The sequence below is a fragment of the Hyaena hyaena genome, unplaced genomic scaffold (genome assembly GCF_003009895.1).
Source record: "Hyaena hyaena isolate Hyena2069 unplaced genomic scaffold, ASM300989v1 scaffold_236, whole genome shotgun sequence".
Taxonomy (NCBI): domain Eukaryota; kingdom Metazoa; phylum Chordata; class Mammalia; order Carnivora; family Hyaenidae; genus Hyaena; species Hyaena hyaena.
In genome coordinates, this window is record NW_024080868.1 from 1718464 (window position 1) to 1743344 (window position 24881).

The following is a 24881-nucleotide window of genomic DNA, read 5'->3' on the forward strand; positions in this document are numbered from 1 at the left end:
AGGGAATGGGGAGCCTGGAGCCTGCTTCAGATTCTGTGTCTCCCTCTCTGCTCTGCCCCTCCCCCGCTCACGCTCTGTCTCTCTCTCTCTTCCAAAAAGAGATAAAAACATTAAAAAAAAATTTTTTTTTAATCTGTATGTATCAGAGGGGAGTTCTATTGGTTAATTTTTTGGAGGAACCTCCAAACTGTTTTCCAGTGGGGCTTTACCCAAGGGATACAGGAGTGCTGATGCACAGGGGCACATGTACCCCAATGTTCATAGCACTTTCAACAATAGCCAAATCATGGAAAGAGCCTAAATGTCCATCAACTGACAAATGGATCAAGAAGATGTGGTTTATCTATACAATGGAATACTACATGGCAATGAGAAAGAATGAAATCTGGCCATTTGTAGCAATATGGATGGAACCTGAGGGTGTTATGCTGAGCAAAATAAGTCAGGCAGAGGAAGATAGATACCGTATGTTTGCACGTATAGAAGGATTATGAGGAACTTAATGGAGGACCATGGGGGAGGAGAAGGGGAAAAATAGTTGGGGAGAGGGAGAGGCGCAAACCATGAGAGACTTTTGAATGCTGAGAACTGAGGGCTGATGGGGGTTGGGGAGAGGGGAAGGGGGGTGATGGGAATGGAGGAGGGCACTTGTGGGGATGAGCACTGGGTGTTATATGGAAACCAATTTGACAATAAACTATGAAAAAATAAATAAATAAATCTCTATGTAGACCAAGGTAAATGAAGCTAACACAGTAGGACCTATCGTACATCAATAATTTCTAAAGGAATAAGGCAGACACAACGAGTGGCCTACAGTCTTTGTGGGATAAAGGGGGACAATGCGGCCCTGACCAGAAAACAGCTGCCACTGCCTCCACAAAAGTTTTAAATACCACAATTAAAGATGTAGTCTTAAGACTCCTAATGCATCTCAGCATATCTGGACAATCTAGCAATAAAAATAAAGAATGCTTTTGTCCTCAAAAAGACATATCATCTGAAAAAAAGAGAATCCTAATAATCACTCTAGACTTTCTGGTCCATAAGATAAAAATCCTAAATAATTAATAAATTAAGTTTAGCAACTTATTAAAAAGTATGAAGTCCGCATGACCATGTAGAATACACCTCAGAGAAGCATCAGAGAAATTTTCATATATAACAGATAATGTAGGAAAAAAGTACACAACACTCAACAATACCCAATACCCATTTTGACTACTTAGAGCTATTCCTCTAACTATGTCACCTAAAAAGAAAGTGTTCACACTTCTTTAGGCAAATTATGGGTGATTTCAAGCCTATCTCTAAATATTTCCAAATGTCATTACAGACACAACATGAAAAAGTTTGGAAATCTGCTATGTTCTTTCTCTGACAAATGAACTGATTCCTTCATAATACTCCTACTACTCATAATATTCTAAGAAAGGCAGCAGTGGCAACTTCTGTAGGACTTAATACTAGCGAGTATAGTTCTTCCAGTATTAAACTTTCAATCCAATCTTTCTATGACACCCCACCCACACCTCTGCTCCCCACTGGCTACACATTCGCCCAGTCCCTACCCACGTATCATGTTCCTGTTCGTGTGGGTCGAGCAGTACACTAACATATGCACATTGAGGATTTCATTCCTCCTCCTCTTCACTTATTCAAAGGCTCTCTCCTCTAAGACCAAATTAAAATTGTTCTTCGTGAAGACCATGAGTACCACTTACACGATCAGAGTAACACTTTTATGCCTATAGTACTTTGTTTTACAAAGTACCTTCTAGACATCACTTAACATACAACTATTCTCACACAAAAAGTTTACTCACTCAGTGCTCATAAAAGTCCTGTAAGATTGGCATTGTTGTTCTCCTTTTACTGATGAGGAAACAAAGGTAGAGAGAGCAGCTACAGGACGTGCCCAAAGGCACATGGCTTTAATCCTGTAAAAGCCACGATCGGAAGCTAGCTCTTATAATACTGTCTCCCACTTAATTTTTCTCTAATTCTTCCATGCATTTTATCTTCTCTTCACTAATGAGTTCAGGGACCAAAAGGTAGGTTCACCTGTATTCTCTACAACACCCAGAACATGGCCAGGCACACAGAAGGTGCTGATATCCCACATTCTGTCTACCTCATTTGTCTTTCCATCTCCAAGAAAAGTCTTGGAAGACAGCAAAGAAAAGCATGAAAGATATGAAAAGAGGAGACAAGAGCTAGTATGATGAAAATACATCCAAAAAAAATGAAAGAAATAAAAACAAATTTTACCTTATAATAGAAGTAACAAGTACTTTAATTCTTTGTTCTTAATACTTTGTTCCATCTTACCACTCCAGACATAGAAATTACAAGAAATCCCAAGACTAGGGAAATGGGAATGTGGGTAGAAAGAACCAAGATTAAAAATCGAGGTAGAGGGGCACATGGTTAGCTCAGTCAATTAAGTGTCCAACTTCAGCTCAGGTCATGATCATGCAGTTCATGAGTTCTAGGCCCGCGTCGGGCTCTGTGCAGACAGCTCAGAGCCTGGAGCCTGCTTTGGATTCTGTCTCCCACTCTCTCTGCCCCACCCCTGCTCGCTCTCATTCTTTCTCACTCTCTCTTAAAAATAAATAAACTTTAAAAAAAAAAAAAATTTCGGTAGAGCAGAGGACTTTAAAGCCCTGGGATGTGTGAGGTTTCAGGAGTCTTTGTGGCTTTTGAGGAAGCAGCTGGTCCAGAGGCCAAGGTCAGCACAGCAAAGGTCCATATGAGTATTTTAGGTTTTGTGGACCATACAGTCGCAACTGCTCAATTCTGCTGTAGGACAAAAATCAGCCACAGAAATCAACCTCATATACATCATCATCTTACACAAATGTGCATGTTTGCATCCAATAAAATTTTATAAAAACAGGCTCTGATTTGCCAACCTCTGCACTACCTGGCCCAACCACTGTTTTTTGTCATATTTGTCAAATGTCCTTTTTCCTTTCATTCCTCCATTTTCTGCCTAACTCAACCAGGAACAGTTATTATCTGGCAAGGCAATGGGCAATCCCGACCAACAAACACCTGTCGTGCCCAAAATGCCAACAGCATGACTGCTGAGAAATGGCGGCTTACACCATCCCTGCCCTCCCGCCCCCCAAGCTGCTTATATTATTACAATGTACAAAATAAACTAAGAAGTTCAAGTGACATTGACCATCACTAGTTGTTTTCTTTTCATTAAGCAGCATGTTTACACAGCTACACATATAAACATACACATTGGCAAGCATAGGCACACAGATTGGGGGGGGGGGTGTCCACTCTATCCCCTCAACTGTGCTGCTTTTATTTTGAAGACATTGCCATTGGTGGCAGAAGAGGCACAGCTAAGAGAAAAGTGCTTTCTGCCCACAGGACTAAAGGAACACAAGAGCTGTTTTCCACTGGCTAGAGAGAAGCAGCAACCGGCGGGCATTTACTTCACTATCAGAGCTTACTGAAGTCCCCATCCGCCCTCAGTTTTCATTTCTCTCTTTGATAGACTTCCCCCGGCCTACAAATAAAGGGTGGCACCACTTAGGTCCTCCATTTTGGGATCACAGGAAAGTTGGCACCTAAGCAATCGATGGTCTCTCATGGCTTCTACAGCATATCTCTTAATTCAACTTCAGTCTGGAACAGACTGAACAGACACAGCCCGGCTGCAGCTGTTGGAGAGGAAGCATTAAAAGATTAAAATCTTGGTTTAAAGTCACTATGGTTAATAAATGACCAGAGTCTGACTCGGCCAGTTTAAAGACAACCTCAACAGTGTGCTGGGGAAGCAGCATGAGGCAGGAAGCAAAGAGAATGGCTGTGGGCACTGCACACGGGCAGGATGAGGTCATACCCTATGCTGAGGTAAGGAACAGCTGGTGATCAAGCCAAATACGTGAGCACACTCATTTATCGGATAGAAATGTCAGAGTGTTTAACTACTGTGCTCCCAATTAGATTTCCAATTTACGGCAGCTTCAGGCTTAATGAGCTCTATAGTCATCAGCTTATTCGTTTAATAAACACTTATTAAATATTAAACATCTACTCTGGCCCGGGCAGGATTCTGAGTACTGAGGATGCAGCACTCAACAAGATATAAAATGACCCCACCATTTTTCTAGATCTTACATTCTAGAATGTTCATATGCAGGAAGAAGGTAGAGAAAAACAACAAGCCTAAGTTAAAATATGGTTAAGTGTGATTTAAAAAAAAAACAAAAAAAAAACAAGTGGAGGGATGTGAAAGGGATCTGACTGGATGGCTACTCCGAATGTGTGGTCAGAAAAGGTCTCTCTAGAAAGGCATTTGAGCTGCGATCTGACTGACTAAAAGTGGTCAGCTAGCTGAAGATTTGGAGAAAGTTCATTCCAGACAAAGGGAAGAGCCCACACCAAGAGAGGGCCAAACAGCCCACATTTTGAGGAAAGGAAAGAAAATCTGCACGGCTATGGAAGAAGAAGGGGGATGGGAGGGGCAGACGCACCATTAATTGTATGTGTGATGGGGAATTTGTAGAGTTTTTGTGCAACAAACACAAAGACATGATTTACATCTTGAAAAATCGGGGAGGCCCAGGGCAGAGAGTGGTCTGTAGGGGTGTAAGAACGAGCACAAGGAGAGCAGTTAGGAGACTACCTGAATGATCCAGGTAAGAGATGACAGGATATTAAGAATGACAGCAATGTGAACAGAGGAGAGGATAAAAAGATTTAAAATGTTTAAAAAATAAAGTCAGCTTAACTTGCATTGGATATAAGGAGTAAAAAAAAAAAAAAAAAGAAATCTAGGACGACGTCTCAGCTTGAGCTCCCCGGGAAACAGAGCCAGAGGCCTAAGCTTACACTTCGTGGGGGGTAGGATCCCAGGGAAGGAAGAGCGAGGGGGGAAAAAAGAAGTGAGGCTGGAAGGAGGGAGAATAAATACAAGGCATCTGCTGAGCTGGCAACAGCTTCAAAAACAAACATGATTGCTAATCTTGTAGAACTTCTTCAGAAGACTGTATAAAAGCTGTGTGTCTTGGAAACTGTCCAGTGAGGAGAAGAATAGAAAAGAATTTATCAGCAGGCTGCCCCCCATCAGTCAAAGTCTACCCCACAAAGTTGTAACCCAATCCCTTCTGAGCACCTACGGGTCCAATGTGGCCAGTGTCAAGGTGTAAAGGTCTTTGATCATCAATTAGCACCATGAATGGGGGTTGCGGGTCTGTAACAACAGCAGCAGCTACCAGGGCTTTATGGTCATAAGAGCATCGTGAAGGGCAGGGAGTTGGAGGTGAGTGGGGCTGATTAGCTCTGTAATAGCATGTACACAGGGGGCATGAGCTTTTGGGTGTAAGTAACTGGGTAAATGGTAATGCCTTTTACTGGCATGGGGAAGACTAAAAAGGAACAGATATTTGGGGGTGGGAGGGTATCAAGAGCTCTGCTTAGTACATGTTAAGTTTGAGATACTAATTAGATGATTTACTAATTAGATGATTAGATGATTTACTGGGGATTTAAGAGTCTGGAATTCAGGTGGGAAGATAGCACTGCAGACATATTTGGTAGTCATCAGGATAGAGATGGCACACTTAACAGGAGACTATATAAGTTTAAGAAAGGAAAATATGGATATAGAAAAGAGAAGTACTTTCTAAATACTGTGGCCCACCAATACTTAGAAAACGAAGACAAGAAAAGAGGAAGAGAAGATTAAGAAGTGGGCAGTGGAACCAAAGAAAAACCATCCTTGTGGTGTTACGGATGAGAGAGCAGTGCATGTGGGAAGACAGTGGTCAACTATGCTGAATGAGGACAGGCACAATAATAAATGAGAACAGAGACATGATGACTGGATTTGACAACACGAAGGTCATATAACTTTCACAAGAGTAGCTTCGGTGGACCAGTGAGAACAGAAAACTGACTGGAATGGACCCACCGGATGATTCATCAAGAAACGGAGTTTATGGTGAAAGGAGAGCAAAGAAATAGTAGGGCATGTGGAGTCAAGGGAAGCTTAAATGGCTGTTATCAGGATATGTTTCTTTATCAGTGAAAAGCCAAAGAGAGGAACAGATAACATTAAAATGAAGATCAGTCATCAGATTCATGCGGACACCAATAAAATGCGTATCACAAGGCCAGATCGCCCTCAGGTTCACTTTTGTAGGTATACTTTTCTAGATATTTTCTACATACCAAATTCATGGTAAATTCTATCTCTGCTTCACACACCTACACACTAATGCCCACAGAGAAAAATCAAACTTTGCTACATAATCAAATATCACCATCTAGTGGTTGAAACATTAAAAGCCAACATTTCGAAGTCAGGACTCACACTGTGACTCCCAAAAAGGTGCACATCCCAGTTAGTAACAATTCTACAAAAAGACGTCTGAACAAAATAACTCATAAAAAATCTTAATATTAGATGAAATGTGCCGATCACATAATACAATCCTAAAATATAATATCTGAATGTTTCATAGGTGCTAGGTGACATGTTTATCTCTTTTACATTAACTTGCCTTCTAATCCCCCAGTCTATGAGAGAAGTCTCACCATTTTACATATGAGAAAATTAAGACTTAAAAAGTTAATAATCTGCCAAAGGTTATATAGATTGAAACGATAAAGCTAGGATCTGAAGAGAGGTAAAATGACTTCAAACTCCACACTTTTTTTTTAATGTTTTTTATTTATTTCTGAAAGAGAAAGAGACAGTATGAGCAGGGGAGGGTCAGAGAGAGAGGGAGACACAGAATCTGAAACAGGCTCCAGGCTCTGAGCTGGCTGTCAGCACAGAGCCCGACGCGGGGCTCGAACCCACGAACCATGAGATCATGACCTGAGCTGAAGTCGGACATTTAACTGACTGAGCCACCAAGGCGCCCCTCAAACGCCACACTCTTAACCACTATACTCACAACACTGTCTATAAAGTGTCAAATTTACTTAGTGGTTAGATAGAAGAATACACCAGATTTCAGTTACAAAGAATCATAGACACTATAAGGTAGAACTTCAGATCTGAAAAACCATTCTACTGCAAACTAAAGTTTTCCAAGAGTAGCTACAGTTAGTTACTAATGAAGTAAACTGACAGCAGGAGGCTCTGTAATGCTGAAGAACTGTGCTACCTTTGGAGGAAGGATGATTGTGCTACATTTCATGTGTTCAGACAACCCTCTGAGTATTAAATAAAACTAAATGAGAACATATCAAGCATAAAAAAGACAGAAAAAAAGGAAGACAGGAAAGAAGGAATGAAGGAAAGGAGAAAGGGAATCACAAAGAGGCAAAAGCTTGTATCCTAGGAAGTAGAAATAGCTCTTCTTCATCAACCTTCCTCCTTTTCTCTAGAGGCATCCCTACTTCTCCACCACTCTAATGATTAGTACTCATTCCAAGTTCAAAGCTCTTCCCTATTTTGATGTACTTAATCCTTCTCATCATTTTACAAAAAATCCAACCTAAAAAAAGGTGATTTGATTTTTTTACAACCTTTGAGATGGTAACTTGAGGAGGTAAGATTCTAACTCAAGAACTGGGAATACATACAACTGCGCAATTCCTCTGCCCATTTCCAGATTAAGAGCACAGGAGGTTATTAAGAAGGCCAACAGGGTGATGAAATGATCAAGACCCCCAAATACACACTACCCAGAGTCAGAGTCTTATTGAAATTGAAACTATTCTATCAATTAATCTGCAAAATAACAGCAAATACAGAACAAAAATATATCCTGAACATAGAGATAAATGAAACAGAATTATTTTACATTTATCGAGCATTCAAGTTGATTTTTTAAATCAAATTTATGGTAGTATAATTTAGATGACAAAACATGTACCCATTCTAGGCATACTCTTCAAGGAGTTTTTACAAATGTATATACTCATATAAATCCCACAACCATCATAACCAAGAACCCCAAAAGTCCCCTATGCCCTTTAACAGTCAACCCACTCCAATTTCTGGTTCCAGACAACCAATGATATTCTGTCACTACAGATTATATTTGCTTTTAAAAATACCCATAGATGGGGGCACCTGGGGGGCTCAGTCGGGTAAGCATCCAACTTCAGCTCAGGTCATGATCTCACGGTTCGTGGGTTCAAGTCCCGCGTCGGGCTCTGTGCTGACGGGTAGCTCAGAGCCTGGAGCCTGCTTCGGATTCTGTGTCTCCCTCCCTCTCTGACGCTTAAATAAAACCATTTAAAAAAATGTTTTATTTCTTTCTGAGAGAGAGAGAGACACAGCATGAGCAGGGGAGGGTCAGAGAAAGAGGGAGACACAGAATCCAAAGCAGGCTCCAGGCTCTGAGCTACCCGTCAGCCCAGAGCCCAACGGGGGACTTGAACCCACAAACCATGAGATCATGACCTGAGCCGAATTTTGACGCTTAACTGACTGAGCCACTCAGGCGCCCCCAAAAAAATTTTTTAATAAAAAAAAAAAGAAATATACATAGATGGAATCAGAGTATGCTGTCTTCCCGACTTCTTTCTCTGAATATAATGATTTTTGGATGCATCAATCATTCCTTTTCGTCATGCAACAGGATTGTTGCTATAGATTATATGTGTCTTTAAAGAGATTTACACAGATGAAATCAGACAGTATGCACTCTTTCTGATTTCCTTCTCTGAGAATAGTAATTTTGGATTCATCAATCATTACTTTTCATTATTCCACAGGATACTGGATGGATACACTAAAATCTATTTATCCATTCACCTGCTGATGGACATCTTGACTGTTTTCATTTCATGGCCACTAAGAATAAAACCACTGGGAACACTGTTAGATAAGTCTTTGAGTGAATATATGAATTCCTTTCTCCTGAATAAATATCTAGGAAGGAGCAGATTGCTGGGTTGTATGATAAGGTGTATGTTTAACTTCACAAAACAGCCAGGCTGTTTTCTAAAGCAGTAAAACTATTTCACATTTTCAAGAGCAATATATGAAACTTTGAGTTGCTCCACATCCTCACTTGAATATTGTCAGTCTTTTCAATTTTACAGTCCTAGTGGTCATGTACTAGAATGCTATGCTTTGAATGTGAAGTTTCCTGGTGACTAATGATGTTGAACAGCTTTGCATGTGCTTATTGGCCATTCATCTGTCTTCTTTTGTAAAGCTTCAGGTTAAATTTTGTATCCACTGTTTAATTGGATAGCGTCTTTCCATTGAGTTGTGAGAGTGCCTCATACAGTCTAGGAAAAATCTTACGTCAGATATATGTATTATAAATATTTTCTTGCAGTCTGTGGCCTGACTTTTCATTTTATTAATTATGCCTTTTGATAACCAGAAGCATTAACTGTGATCAACTCACCACCTAAATGCAAGTCATTTCTGTACTTTATATACTTTATGCTCTACAGACTACCACTCTTACACTAAAAATATAAAGGTACAGCATTCAAGAATGTGGTGACGACAGGGGCGCCTGGGTGGCTTAGTCGGTTAAGCGTCCGACTTTCGCTTAGGTCATGATCTCACGGTTCGTGGGTTCGAGCCCCGCGTCGGGCTCTGTGCTGACTGCCAGCTCAGAGCCCGGAACCTGTTTCAGTCTGTGACTCCCTCTCTCTCTGACCCTCCCCTGTTCACGCTGTCTCTCTCTCAGAAATAAATAAAAAAATATAAAAGAATATGGTGACGACAGTTCATGAGATTGAGCCCTGTGCTATTAGCACAGAGACTGCTTGGGATTCTTGCTCTCTGCCCCCTCACCCACTCTCTTTCTCAAAATAAATAAACTTTAAAAGAAGAGGATCTTCTAAAACAAAAATATGGTGACAAAATAAAGTAGCTTAAGTTCTCTAAGCCTTTTTTATTCCATAAAATTGCTTTGGCCAATCTAAATTCTTCGCATTTCTGTATAAATTTTAGTATAAACTTGTCAATGACTACAAAATCAAGATTACTGGGGTTTTCATAGGAACTGCATTGAGTTTACAGCTCAATTTGGGGAGAATTAATATCTTAACAGAACTTCATCTTCAGAACCATGAACTGAGTGTATGTATATGTGTGTGTGTATATATGTGTGTATATAAATATATACACACGTGGGTATATATAAGTATATACACATGTGTGTATATATAAGTATATACACATGTGTGTATATAAAAGTATATACCCATGTGTGTATATAAATATATACCCATGTGTGTATATATAAGTATATACACATGTGTGTATATAAATATATACCCATGTGTGTATATATAAGTATATACATATGTGTGTATATATAAGTATATACATATGTGTGTATATAAATATATACCCATGTGTGTATATATAAGTATATACATATGTGTGTATATAAATGTGTGAATAGATATATATTTATAAGTATATAAACACATAAGTATATAAATATATACATATATCTGTGTGCATACGTGTGTATATAAATATGTGTATATACATATGTGTGTACATACATGTGTATATGTGTGTATAAATATATACATATACATATATATATTTATCTCAACTTAGTTCCTTAAATTTTTCTTACCAATGTTTCATAGCTTTCCATGTACAGTTCTTATACATATTTTGTTGAATTTTTTTTCCTAATAATTTTGTTTGGGGATGGTACTGTAAATGGTACTTCTTAAAAATTTCACTTTCCAATGTTTCATTTTATCTCCACCCTTGGCTTATGAGCTTCTTCCTATTATTTTGCTCTGGAGTTTAAGTTCAAATGACACTATACTACTTCACTTATACTATAAGAGTCTAATAGCAATATAATTCCTTTTATCTCTGACTGCTTTTGAATTACTATTGTTGTCATATATTTACTTCTATATGTAGTTAATCTCTAATATGATGCTAGTTTTTTTAAAGCAATTATCCTTCAAAAAAATTTTAAAACTTAAAAAATCTTCATATTTACCCATGTCTATCATTCCTTATTCTTCTGTTTAGATACAAATTTCCACTTGATACCACTTTCTTCCACCTGAAGAGCTTATTTTAATATGTTCTGAAGTGTAGGCTTACTGGCAATGAGTTACTTCTGCTTTCATTTGTCTGATAGTTACTTTGCCTTTAATTTTTTTAAGTTTATTTATATATTTTGAGAGAGAAAGAATGTGCAAAGGAGGAGCAAGGAGAGAGGGAAAGAGAGAATCCCAAGCAGTCTCCGTGCTGTCAGTGCAGAGCCCTATGCAGAGCTCGATCTCACAAACCATGAGATGATGACTGGAGCCAAAATCAGGAGCAGCATGCTTAACTGACTGAGCCGCCCAGGCGCATTCGCCTTTATTTTTGAAAGATATTTTTTGTGGCATATAGAATTCTAAGCTGATACTTTTACTTTCTTTCAGAACCTTAAAAATGTCATCCTATTACCTTAATTAGACCTTCACCACAGCTGCTGCACTCTGAAATCCACAGGCACATCTGCAGCAAGAAAGTTTCCCATGTGTTCCTCGCGCTAAGAAGAGTAGGTGACAGTAAAACAGGCCCAATCTTAGGAGGCGTGGGACTCCTCTTATAGATAGATGACTTGGGACTTGGAAGAGTACCCAAGGTCCTGCCTAAGTCTCTGATACTTCCACTCAAATTTCCCTCTTTTTCTCTTTCACTCACGGTCAGACATTGTGGTCTGATGGCTCTCTCAAATAACACAGTTCCCTTCCCATTTCTTTCATTCAGGTGTTTCCTCTAACAAAATCTTTGCAAACTTAATCTGCTCTTGGCATCTGCTTCTCAAAGAACTCAACCAGCATAGCTATTAATACCATTCAGCATTATTCTTTTTATTTTGGATATTATATTTTTCACCTCTAGATGTTCCATTTGTTTATCTTTCATTTTAGTCCTGATGAGGTTCATATTTCCTTTTAAGTATTTGAATGCAGTTATATCACTACTGTAATGACTTTGTCTGCTATTTCCATCATCTATCTTATTTCTGAATCTGTTTCTGTCGATTGGTTTTTCTCCTATTTACAGGTCAAATTTCTCCTCCTCAGCATGTCTAATAATTTTTCATTAGATGCTAGGAATGTTATGCAGGTGACTAGAAATTTTTGACTACTCTGGCAGGCATTTAAATAACTTCTATATGAGTTCACACCTTTGAAAATCTGTTTTTGAGCTCTGCTAGGGAAGGTCTACCATAGCCTTCCCTCCAGGGACAGTGTAGTTGTTCTAGTATGGCATATCTCCTTTGGGGACTTTAGTGAATGTCGCTGGCGACCATCAGAGACTCCCACTCTGTGGATGAAGCTTGAATATCTCTCTGCTCTGTATGAACTCTGGAATTATTCAGCTTAAAACTCCCCAGTTTGCCTGGACTTCCAGAATTTCCCTCATAGCTGAATGGCCTAATGTGCAACAAATACTCAGGAGGACCTCATACAAATTTCTAGAGCACTTCCCCTGAGGAGATCCCTCTTCGCTGGTACTCTGATCCACAACTTCTAGCTGCCTCAGTCCCTCCAAAACCCAATCACCATCTCCCAAACTCAGCAAGACCACTAGGATTCATCTGGTTTCCCAGAAGACGAGATAATAGGGAGAAGTGTGGGTTACAAGGAAAGAATTGAGACTCAGAAAAGAGCAATGGTCCTCAAGTGCCATATTCTCATGCAAGAGGAGGGTAGGAAATCTAATCCCAAAGGCCCTTTGTGGTTAGGATATGAAATAAAATACATTCTCAGAACACTGTGTTCTAATTTGGAGTTTAAAAATGTACATTCCTATAGGGATGCCTGGGTGGCTCCGACATTAAGCATCTAACTCTTGATTTCGGCCCAGGTCATGATCTCACAGTTCGTGAAACTGAGCCCCATGCCAGGCTCGGCGCTGACAAGGACTGGATTCTTCCTCCTCTCTCTGCCTCTCTCCCTGCTCATGTGCACGTGTTCTCTCAAAATAAACAAACATTTTTAATAAATGCATATTCCTATAGATACACTTAGATAAATGGTAGTTAACCCACAAAAACCTATTTAGCCAGAATATGGAAAGTAAGATGTAGTTTTATAAATATTTAACAAATATTGACAGAGGATCTGGTAGGTGCCACAAATTGTTCTAAGTGTTGAAGATAGAGTAGAAAAGTCATACAAAGTCCCTACTGTCCTGGAGCTCACATTCCTATAGAAGAGAAACAAATGACATATAAGCAAATAGCTAAATAAGTTTATAAGGTAACTTCCAAAAGGGAGAAATGCTCATTAAAAAAGGTTCACATCATGAAGACTAAGGGGACCTGGGCCTACTATTTCCAACTAGGTGCTCAGAGAGGGGCTCACAGAGATGACAACATGGGAGCACAGATCAGAAGGACAAGAAAACAGACCTCAGAAAACAGAAGATAAGAACTTTTCAGGCAGAGGTGTCATGAGACAAAGTTGTATAAGAACTGTGTTCAAAAACACAAGGAAGGCTGGTGTGGCCAAAATGTTATAAAAATGAGAATGCCTAAAGATTAAGTTGATTTGAAGATGGGGACTGACGGGGTGTTGTTTAATTCAGCTTCCCTATTCCTCCTTATATTATTTTTTTTTATTCCTCACATTACTTTAATCAAATTTAACATTATCTTAGGTATTTTTTAAATCTCAGATATCCGTAAATATTCTGAAATACTCTGCTGGCACAGAGTAACCAAACTATTCAATTCCACTAGATTCTTTCTATTCTGTTTAGTTCTCTTCTAAAGCTGTGTATATATTACTCCAAAACAAATACTAACCAGCAAAAAGCTTAATCATCTCACAGTGTTCTCCATTCAAAATAAAGCATCCAACCCAGCTGACTTTGGTGAAATGACTCAATGTTTAGACATGCAGGCAGAAAACAAGAGTTATTTTGTTTATCTACAGAGTTGAGATCTCTCCTCTACCACAGGAAATTCAGAGGGACTCCCATGGCAAAACTGAATGGCTTTTCCCTTCTGCACTAGTGTGGTCAAGAGAAAAAGGCAAAAACAAAGTTAATGAACTTTTAACTGGCATTTACAGGAATTTCTAAAGATATTTTATGGATGTTCTGCAAATGATTTCATAAATGTGGAAAATTTATAGCTGGTTTTCTTCTGACTAAGACAGAATGGTCAATCTTGCAAAGTTCCACATAGGAAAATTTTTTTATGCCTAAAATACCGCAAATGAGAATTCACAATGTAACATTAGCTATTAAGCTGTTAGTTGTCCTTGATTGTTATCTATTTTCTATCATTCATTTCCAATTTGAGGTGCTAATGTACAATAGTTTAGGCACCTTCTGATATTTTACATTAAAATATAGTAATAAAAGATTACTCCAATAATCTAAAGTAAAAACAGACCTGGACACTAAAATGTTGCATCCTCAACTTTGACTCATTCATGACAAAATTGATTAACGAGGAATCTTATAACCACCCTGACCGATTTTAATTCAGAAAGAAGAAAAAAAAGAGCAAAGAGAAAAAAATTGCTTTTTGCTCAGTACTACTTCTTTTAATTTCTCAAATTCTTCTTTATCACATGGAAGATACCAGTCAAAGGCACACAGAGACTAGATCTCTGGGTGATGTGAAGAATATACTGTCCTAAACAAAGACCTATTCAGATACCACTCCCAATGACCACACATCTTCTCAAAATCATATCCAATAGTGCAAACAGAACAACAGTCCTCATGCTGATTAGTGTAACTCTCTTGATACGATTTATTTCCTTCACCAAGGATAAATGTTCCAAAATTTTTATAGAAATACGACTTTCAGGAGACATTAAACCTAGTGCTGACAACCTGCTGTTATTTATCTCCCAGTGATACAATAGACAGCACAAACAGAACTCTTAAGTGTTCTTGCCAAAAAGTTTAATCAGAATCTAAATCAAACCTCCACACCTCAGTTTACAAGAAACACAGGAGGAAGAGGAACAAGTTAAATGACATCCATAAGGGAACAATCAAATAGAAAACTGGTCTAGACTCTTCAAAAAGTCATTATCACGGTGGACACAGTAGGGGACCTACATAGATGCTAAAGAGATATAATAGCCAAATGAAATATATGAACTCTGATTGGATCCTGGTTTTTAAAAAATACTGTAAAAGATGTTTCAGCAAAAATTAGAAAAAACTAAATATGGTCTTCATATTAGTTTACATAATTGTTAACGTTCATAGATTTGACAGTTATTATATTTAATAAGAAAATATCCTTATTCTTTTTTTAAAGTAGGCTCCATGCCCAACGTGGGGCTCGAACTCACAACCAAGATCAAGATTAAGAGCTGCACGCTCCACCAAGTGAGCCAGCCAAGAGCCCCAAGAATATCCATATTCTTAGAAGGAGGAGGCTAAATTAAGAGAGAGGTGTTATGTCTACAACTTTCTTTCAAACAGAACACCAAAAAAACTGTAAATATACAATTACATATATCATTGTGTGCATATTTACATATAGAAAGAGAGAAAGCAATTATTAGAAATTTTGTGTACAGATAAGAGGGAACACAGAGGGGTTGAACTTCCTTCAACTCTAATACATATTTGAAATGTTTTTAAATAAAAATGTCCTGGGGCGCCCGCGTGGCACAGCTAGTTAAGCATCCAACTCTTTTTTTTTTTTTAATGTTTTATTTATTTCTAGGAGAGAGAGAGAGAGACAGCGTGAGCAGGGAGGGGTCAGAGAGAGAGGGAGTCACAGACTCTGAAACAGGCTCCAGGCTCTGAGCTGGCAGTCAGCACAGAGCCCGACACGGGGCTCGAACCCACGAACCGCGAGATCATGACCTAAGTGAAAGTCGGACGTTTAACAGACTAAGCCACCCAGGCGCCCCATTAAGCATCCAACTCTTGATCCCAGCTCAGGTCATGATCTCACTGTTCGTGAGTTCAAGCCCCACATCAAGTTCTGTGCTGATGGCTAGGAGCCTGCTTGGGATTCTCTCTCCTTCCCTGTGTCCCTCCCCTGCCTGTGCATGCATGTGGGCTCTCTTTCTTTCTCAAAATAAATAAATAAACTTTTAAAAAAACGTCCTGGGGTGCCTGGGTGGCTCAGTTGGTTAAAGTCTGATTTCAGCTTAGGTCATGATCTCATGGTTCATGAGTTTGAGCCCCGCATCAGGCTCTGTGCTGGCAGCTCAAAGCCTGGAGCCTGCTTCAGTTTCTGTGTCTTCCTCTCTCTTCGCCCCTCCCCAGCTTTCACTCTGTGTTTTTCTCACTCTCTCAAAAAATAAACAAACATTAAAAAAAAATTTTTTTAATGTCTTTTTCCACCTCTAGGGTATAAAGATACCCTTCTATGTTTTCTTTTAACTGTGTAGTTTGACATTTCACATGGACATTTTCAATCTCTCTACAGTCCATCTTTGTATGAGATACATTTTTTATATATTTTTCCCTATGTATTTTATTTTCCTATATAGAGAATTGTGTTTTCCTATATATATAATTCCCGCTTTTTCTACATAATCTACTAACCAATGGGTCTTCTCCCCACTGATTTGTGAAAGAATGATTTTTGGTCCCACTGAAAGACCTAGGCAGAGGCAGAGGAAAAGGAATAAGAGAATAGGAAAAAGAGGAAAGGAAAAAAAGGAAAAAAGAAAAGGGTGAAGGGTAAATAGAAAAGTGGAAGAGCTTAGCTGAGGAAGGGCTGAAGACAAATGAAACTGTCAAATTCCTGTGTACCAACCATATTTACTGAAGTATATAAAAGCCAATGGCAAAGGATAACTGAACATCTATTTAAAAATATAAAAAAGTACATGCCCTCAAAACCCTTCAGGAAACACCTAATTTACCTGGCATATAATAACACAGAGAGAAAGTTTCCAGAAATTAAAATATCTCCTATCAACCAATAATTTGGAATGTTTCACTTAGCACTTACCCTTCGTTAGATGGAACAAAAATGATGGCAAAGCACACATTACAAGTATCTTAAAGACTTATATAAACACTCAGACTCCGAGGGAATGTTGAAAGATGTCTTTAAAACGTATCTGTTTGATTAATTTAGCACCTACATCAAATATTTAAACCATAAGTTTATAGAATTCATAACTCATCTCATTACTGACAGTCAGAAATGTAAACTATTCTCTATAAGAAAATTCTAAAAACATACCTTTTATTTTCAACCAAACTGGCTGCTTCATCCTTTAGCTGCTTACTTTTCTCAATACAGCCCTCAAGGAGACTTTCTTTCCTGCGTTTAACAGCTTGAATCCAGGTCCCTTCTTCATTCTCTGCTACATCCTTCTCATCAGCAGCTTCAGCTTCAAACTGCTGGGAAGTGACCTTTGAGACCTTCTCGCCAATTTTTCTCTTCCATCCAAAGGAAGCCATTCTGTAAAATTACAAAGAAACAGCTTTAAAATTCAAATTTGGGGGCGCCTGGGTGGCTTAGTCGGTTACGCGTCCGACTTTTGCTTAGGTCATGATCTCGCGGTTCGTGGGTTCGAGCCCCGCATCGGGCTCTGTGCTGACTGCCAGCTCAGAGCCTGGAGCCTGCTTCAGATTCTGTATCCCCCTCTCTGACCCTTCCCTACTCATGCTCTCTCTCTCTCTCTCAGAAATTAAAAAAAAAATTTAAAATTCAAATTTGGTTTTAGAGAAGGACTACATGTAACAGGTGAAGGGGGATAAAAATCAGACTGTCACTACCTTTTTTTTTTTTTTTTTTGAGAGAAAGCACACATACAGGGGACAGGGAGGGAAAAATTCCAACCAGGCAGGGCTCATCTCACATCTTGATCTCACAACCGACCATGAGATCCTAACCTAACCTGAAATCAAGATTCGAACACCTGGGGCGCCTAGGTGGCTCAGTCCACTAGCGTCCAACTTGGGCTCAGGTCAGGATGTCACCATTCGTGAGTTTGAACATGGCACTGGGCTCTCTGCTGTCAGCTCAGACCCCACTTCAGATCCTCTGTCTCCCTCTCTCTCTGCCCCTCCCCTGCTCACACTCTGTCTCTCTCAAAAATAAAATAAAACATTAAAAGAAAAAAAGTCGGATGCTTAACTGACTGAGCCACTCAGGTGCCCCAGACTGCCACCACTTTTTAAATCTGTAATTAAATAATGGATCAAGGCAATAATCAACAAAGGGTGCTAACATCGTAAAGGAAGACAACTGTACAGTAAGTATCTCCTGGTGGAAGTGGCATACCACCCATGAAAGTACCCTTGCCAAAAATTAATCCTGAATCAGATCAAGTCTAACAAACTCTACCAGTTTGTAAGAAAATATGGAATGTAGACAAGCATGCTAAATAACACGTCAGAGATGCAGACAGCAAACAATAAAAAAAAAAAAAAAATTAAATTGGTTTCTTCAGGAAATAAACTTCCAGGAAAAAAGAGAGAGAAAGATGGAGGTAAAAAGAGACTTCAAAGACTTAATAACCAAATATAATGCATGGGTCTTGTTTAGCTCTGGATTCAAACAAGCCAACTGGGAGGAAACATTTATCAAATAACAGGGAAAATCGGAACACTGATTTGATATTTGATGATATTAAGGAATTACTGCTATTTTTCAAGGTATGATAATAGTATTGTAATTATGTTTATTAAAAAAGAATGCTTATCTTTTAAAACTGTATACTAAAATATTTCACATAAAAGTCTATGCTATCTAGAAATTGTTTCGAAGTGATCACCAAGGGGGAGGTACAAAACAGAAGAAATATAGATGAAGCCACCGCTCCGAGCTGATAATAAAGTTAGGTGATACGTACGTAGGATTCCTTGTACTTTCCTCTCTCATACATGTTTGAAATTTTCCACAATAAAAAGTTTTAAGAGTCAAGCTTGGTAAATAACTTCATTCACAGAACTACTGGGCAAATCTAAAAAACAACAAATGTTATGGGCGCCTGACTTCGGCTCAGGTCATGATCTCACATTTCATGGGTTCGAGCCCTACATCAGGCTCTGTGCTGACAGCTAAGAGTCTGGAGCCTGCTTCAGATTCTGTGTCTCCCTCTCTCTCTGACCCTCTCCTGCTGGCCCTCTGTCTCTCTGTCTCTCTCAAAAATAAATAAAACATTAAAAAAAATTTTTTTAGGGGCGCCTGGGTGGCTTAGTTCGTTGAGTGTCCAGCTTTGGCTCAGACCATGATTTCACGGCTTTTGAGTTTGAGCCCCGCATCGGGCTCTGTGCTGACAGCTCAGAGCCTGGAGCCTGCTTTAGATTCTGTCTCCGTCTCTCTCTCTCTGCCCCTCCCCTGCTCACGCATTATCTCTGTTTCTCAAATATAAATAAATGTTAAAAAAACATTTTTAAATAACAAATGTTAAACCGTTTTGTGTATCAGGAATAATACACATATGTAAAGGATAAGAAACAAAAGACAACTGATGGAATAAAATTAAAGAAAACCATAAAAGGATTCAACAACTATTTATTTAAAGAAGGAATTTATGATGAAATCAAAGAACTCTTACTAGTTACATGGATGAGCTTAAAGATACTGAGAAACTCCTGGAAAGGTATATAAATTTTTATGTCTCTGTGCTTTCTGGAGAAGAGTGTCTAATCTTTCATTCCATTCTCAAGGGAGTCTATAACCCCAAAGAGACTATGATCAACGGAGTCATCAACCAGGGGAATAAAGAAATGCAGTGAAACAGACATCTTTATAAAACTATCAAATAATGGGCATTGAGAGAATAAAGGAAGAAGAGAAATGAAATAGTGAATAAGTTCTAGCAAGAGTCAAGGTCTTCATCACTGAGGCACATAGCTGGAATGAAATGTAAACAATCAACAGAAGGGAGGGGACAGAAAAGCAAAGGTGACTATGAAGTTATTCACATGGAAAGGCCTAAGATAATGGCAGAACTTGGAGGGATGAAAAGATTATAGGTCATGTGCCTAAGTTTCTAATGAATAAAAGTAAGTCTCAATAAATTATAGCAATCAAAAAATGTACAGGCAGATACGGGTGAATGACATATTTTCCACTGGAGCAGGGATTGTTTAAAAAAAAAAAAAAAGCCTAGAGGAGGAATGTCTTATAAGCTATGCCAGGAAATTAGGACAACACCAAACTCTCTCCCCAGACCCATTATAATAGAGAAGAAGGAGTTTCCTAGGTTTGAAGATGACTGTAAGTAACTCAGGGGAAGAACCAAGAAATGCTATGGAACAGAAAGCCAGAGGCACAGAGTGAAGACAATGTGAGAAAATAAATCATTAGGAAGGTCTCATAAGATATCAGGATATCAAGAACTCTTGTAATTGCATGGCAAAGGAAACAACCCACAAAACTAATAGGCAACCAACAGAATGGGAAAAGATAGTTGCAGATGACATATCAGATAAAGGGTTAATATCCAAAATCTATAAGGAACTCACCAAACTCCACACCTGAAAAACAAACAACCCAGTGAAGAAATGGGCAGAAGATATGAATAGACACTTCTCCAAAGAGGACATCCAGATGGCCAACAGACACATGAAACGATGCCCAGCATCCCTCCTCATCAGGGAAATACAAATCAAAACCACACTGAGATACCACCTCACGCCAGTCAGAGTGGCTAAAATGAGCAAATCAGAGAACTCTAGATGCTGGCGAGGATGTGGAGAAACGGGCACCCTCCTACACTGTTGATGGGAATGTAAACCAGCGCAGCCCCTCTGGAAAACAGTGTGGAGGTTCCTCAAAAAATTAACAGTAGAACTCCCCTATGACCCAGCAATAGCACTGCTAGGAATTTACCCAAGGGATACAAGAGTGTTGATGCATAGGGGCACATGTACCCCAATGTTCATAGCAGCACTTTCAACAATAACCAAACATGGAAAGAGCCTAAGTGTCCATCAATGGACGAATGGATCAAGATGTGGTTTATCTATACCATGGAATACTACATGGCAATGAGAAACAATGAAATCTGGCAAAGATAGATTTGCCACGTGTAGCAACGTGGATGGACCTTGAAGGTGTTACGCTGAGCGAAATAAGTCAGGCAGAAAAGGACAAATATCGTATGTTTGCACGTATAGGAAGATTAGGAGGAACTTAACGGTGGACCATGCGGGAGAAGAAGGGGAGAAATGGTGGGGGAAAGGGAGAGAGGCAAACCATGAGAGACTCTTGAATGCTGAGAACAAACTGAGGACTCATGGGCGTGGGGGGGGGGAGGGGAGATGGGCATGGAGGAAGGCACTTGTGGGGATGAGCACTGGGTGTTATATGGAAACCAACTTGACAATAAACTATTTGTTAAAACAAAACAAAACAAAACAAAACCTTTTGTATTTACAACTGTCCCTAAAAGTGACAAGAATGAGGACGATTACATTTTCTGTCTTTAAGTTTCCAAATGAACTGTTTCTAAATCAGCAATGTGAGGAGCCAGGTAGCGTGGGAACCCTGTTAACAGAGGAAAACCTGGTGTATTTACTAACACCAAATTCCATTAGAAATCATCAGTCAGGTCTATATATTAATAGGAGCAGGGGTTAAAGTGACGAGGAAAGGGAAAAGGAAGAGAGAAACCCACACATTTTTTTAAAAAATTAACAGATAATCAGACTCCCATTACCCTCCCCTATCTCCAACCTAAGCCATTGTTCTAAATGTCAAAGACAGGTTTAGGCTAAGGCCCCAGATGGTGGTTCTCAACCATGTGTGAAAAAGCCATGCACAGCACTGCCTCAGGTGTTTCTGCCATTTTCCTCGGCAAATCCTTTAAGCTTTTCTAGAGATCAGAGGCTGTGGAGATCAGGAGAGAATGAGGTTACAGGGTATAAAAGGCCAGATGACTGCTAGTAATTGACAAGTTTAGCCTTGAAGAGAGTGAAAAGAATACATTCCTCTCACACAAGAGTTCCTACTGAGTGAAAAGTATAGGCAAGTTCAGGGGTAGAGGGAAAAGGCAATGAAGGATTTCATACCCCAAGCTTCATATTTCCCAGCTAGTCATCTGCCCCTAGTAAAGGGAAGAGAAATAGATCTGAGTACTTGACAAGAAAAGTTCTGAAATAGTCACTAGAGAGAATGGGAAAACAGGAAAAGCAACAATAAAGGATAAATAAAGATACCAAACACCAACAAGGGCTCACTGAGGTTAAAACCCATTGAATCTGTTACCAAGGCCATTAGCACAGTTTTGTATTTTCTTCAACTGTCTGGAGACAAGAAGATCTCAACAGCTCCAGGATAAGTGCTACTGGAGAGTAAACAAAGGATCCTATGACTTCAGTGGAGATACTTGAGGATTCCTGGAGGGGAGGCTGATAGGTTTTAAAAATAAAATTTGGGTTAGTCCTAGGACACATACAAAACAGTTTCTATCCTCAAAAACTTAATACTCAGAGTTGACTCAGGAATCTTACTTAGCACTAGTTTAGCACTAGTTTACTGTTCCTCTAAGGATAGCTGAACATGAAATTAAAGCTTCTTATAAAGTTTTCCTGAATCTATATATAGTTAGATGCACAAGGCGCCAACATCTTAATCTTTACCTTTTTTCACCTAGATAAGAAATCATATGGGTAAATCATAATCATAAGGGTTTCACGTTAAACTCATGAAACACAAATTTATTTTATACAGAATCATAATTAATGAATACCATGAAAACTCTAAACAACAATGTTGTGTTCTAAAATCTTCTGCTGGTACAATAATCCCTACCGTAGGCATTCAATTACTATTGTCGGCTGGACAGTTTATCCGCCCACAAACCGAGAACTCCTGTCTTCACTGCATAGGAGGATGCAGCACCTAAGGTGAGAAGCCACTGGATGAACACCATTAGGAAAGCAAAACAGGACCTTCGGGTATCGGGATGTATTCAGAGGTGAGAAATTCAAGAAGCAATTTACCCGAAAACGTCACTGCAAGAGACAAACCTGTATTAATAAGAACGTCTCATTTCCAAAACAATAGAGATAAGCGAAGCTCGTAAATGCTGCCCTGGACGCCCCCCGCGAGTTCTCCGGGCCCCCCTCAGCTGCAGACAACCTCTACCAGGGGTGGGAAGCAAGCTCGGTTCCGCTCCTCCCACCACTAAGGGAAGGTCAAAACCGCACCGGCCGCCGTGGAAACGCGGAAGCCGCTCCTGCCGCGGGTGTAAGAGAGGGCCCGACTCCCTAGAAATGCTCGTCCCTAGAGACCAACCTTAGTGTCCCAGCTCTGCCACACCTCCGTCGGGTCTCAGCTCCGACTGCTGAAGGTCCTTTCTCCCCTAACCACGAGACCCACCAGCCTCGTTTCCGTCCCCTTCCTCCGCCTTCCACCACGGTCAGCTTAGCTCCAGTAACCTAATGACCACTCCCCAGGTCCCGTGTTTACATTGTCCTTGCCCTTTACCTACCGGAAGCGGAAGCTAACATGCCCGACTTCCTACCTGCCTGCCTTTGAAGCCAGGTCTCCCAAGAAATTGGCCTGGCTGACCCGAGGCGTAGGAACAGCGCAGAGAAGCGGGTAGGGAAGAGACGACTCTCAAAGACTTTATGGTTTGCCAATCCCTTTCCCGGGACCACTAATCCCAGAAGTCACTGCGGCAGTCTCCATCCCCATTGCCCTCTGGGATCTGTAGTCCGGGCCACCCGGGTCCGGAGCGCCCTCTAGTAGCAGCTGAGGGCTTCCGGTGCGCGGACGATGACAAAGCCGGAGCGCGGGAAACTGCGGCTGCGCAGGCTGAGGTGCGCCGCAGGGAAAAGCGGGGGCCGCGAGACTGCGGGACTCGTTCAGTCGCGATGTGAAACGGGGCTCGGGGGAAAGGATACGGGGGGAATTCGTAGCATTAACATAGGACCCTGCCTTAAAGGAGTGTACAGTCCAGGCGAGAGGCCAGTCAGACGCAAAGGACAAAGGGAAAACTCCATCAAGAAAGAGCTCAGGGGAGCGGATTCCGGGAGGCCCTTGGTTCAACTGCAGGCTTCACGTCGGAAAACCCATTTTGGGTCCAGAATTGTAACCTGAAAGTAGCTGTAGTTTATGTTGTGAAAATAAGTGGGGAAATGTAATCCAGGGAACTGTTTAGGTAATTGAAAAATTAAGACTTAATTTATCGACGTAGCCAACTTGTGCAAAGGAAGACCAATCTTGTAGAGCAGGCTTTTTCAACCTCAGCATTGTATGTCAAACTGCATGATCTTTGTTGGAGAAAGGGAGGCTCTCCTGTGCCCGGTAGGGTGTTCAGCAGCATCTCTGGAATCCACCCACTAGATGCCATTAGCATCCACTACCACCACCAGTACCACCAGAGGTGACAACCAAAAATGTCTCCAGTCGTTGCCAAACGTCCCTGGAAGGAAAATTGTTCACCCACCCCTGCAGCCCTGAGAACAGCGGTTGTACAGCAGTGATTCTCCAAGGTGATCCTGAGAGTTGCCAAGACCTCTTCCAACTATTTTTATGCTCCTAGGAAGACATCATTGGCCTTTTTCACAATGTTGACATTGCACTGATAATGGGAAAGCAGTGGTGGGCAGAATTGCTGGCAGCTCAACTGGTATCAAGGCAATGATGCCAAACTCTGCTAGTTACTGTATTTTTCAACACCACTCATACTAAAAAAAACAAAAAAACAAAAAAAAAAAACCACACATTCAAGAATGTCCTTCATGGGGCGCCTGGGTGGCTTAGTCGGTTAAGCGTCCGACTTTCGCTTAGGTCGTGGTCTCGCGGTTCGTGGGTTCGAGCCCCGCGTCGGGCTCTGTGCTGACTGCCAGCTCAGAGCCTGGAGCCTGTTTCAGTCTGTGACTCCCTCTCTCTCTGACCCTCCCCTGCTCACGCTGTCGCTGTCTCTGTCTCTCTCTCCTAGAAATAAATAAAACATTAAAAAAAAAAAGTCCTTCATGAAGCAGTAAAAATTATTAAAATGACCCATGAGACCTTTGAGTAGTTTTTAATCTGTATCAC

At 40.2% G+C, this 24881-nt stretch overlaps 1 protein-coding gene across 4 annotated transcripts in view; it reads right to left on the minus strand.

Annotated features, from left to right (window-relative positions):
• Nucleotides 1-23445, minus strand: part of TTC33 (tetratricopeptide repeat domain 33) — a 42658-nt gene extending 19213 nt beyond the window's left edge. The window contains exons 1-2 of one of the 4 annotated variants that reach the window (XM_039244283.1): nt 23362-23445; nt 17118-17339 (exon numbers count right to left, since the gene is read on the minus strand). In XM_039244283.1, the coding sequence (XP_039100214.1) occupies nt 17118-17338 (221 nt within the window). In that variant the 5' untranslated portion in view covers nt 17339; nt 23362-23445. Of the gene's footprint in view, nt 1-17117; nt 17340-22646; nt 22710-22864; nt 22886-23132; nt 23313-23361 lie in introns of those variants that run through there. The other 3 variants (XM_039244282.1, XM_039244285.1, XM_039244284.1) reach the window with 3 other exon arrangements.
• Nucleotides 23446-24881: the final 1436 nt, after the last annotated feature.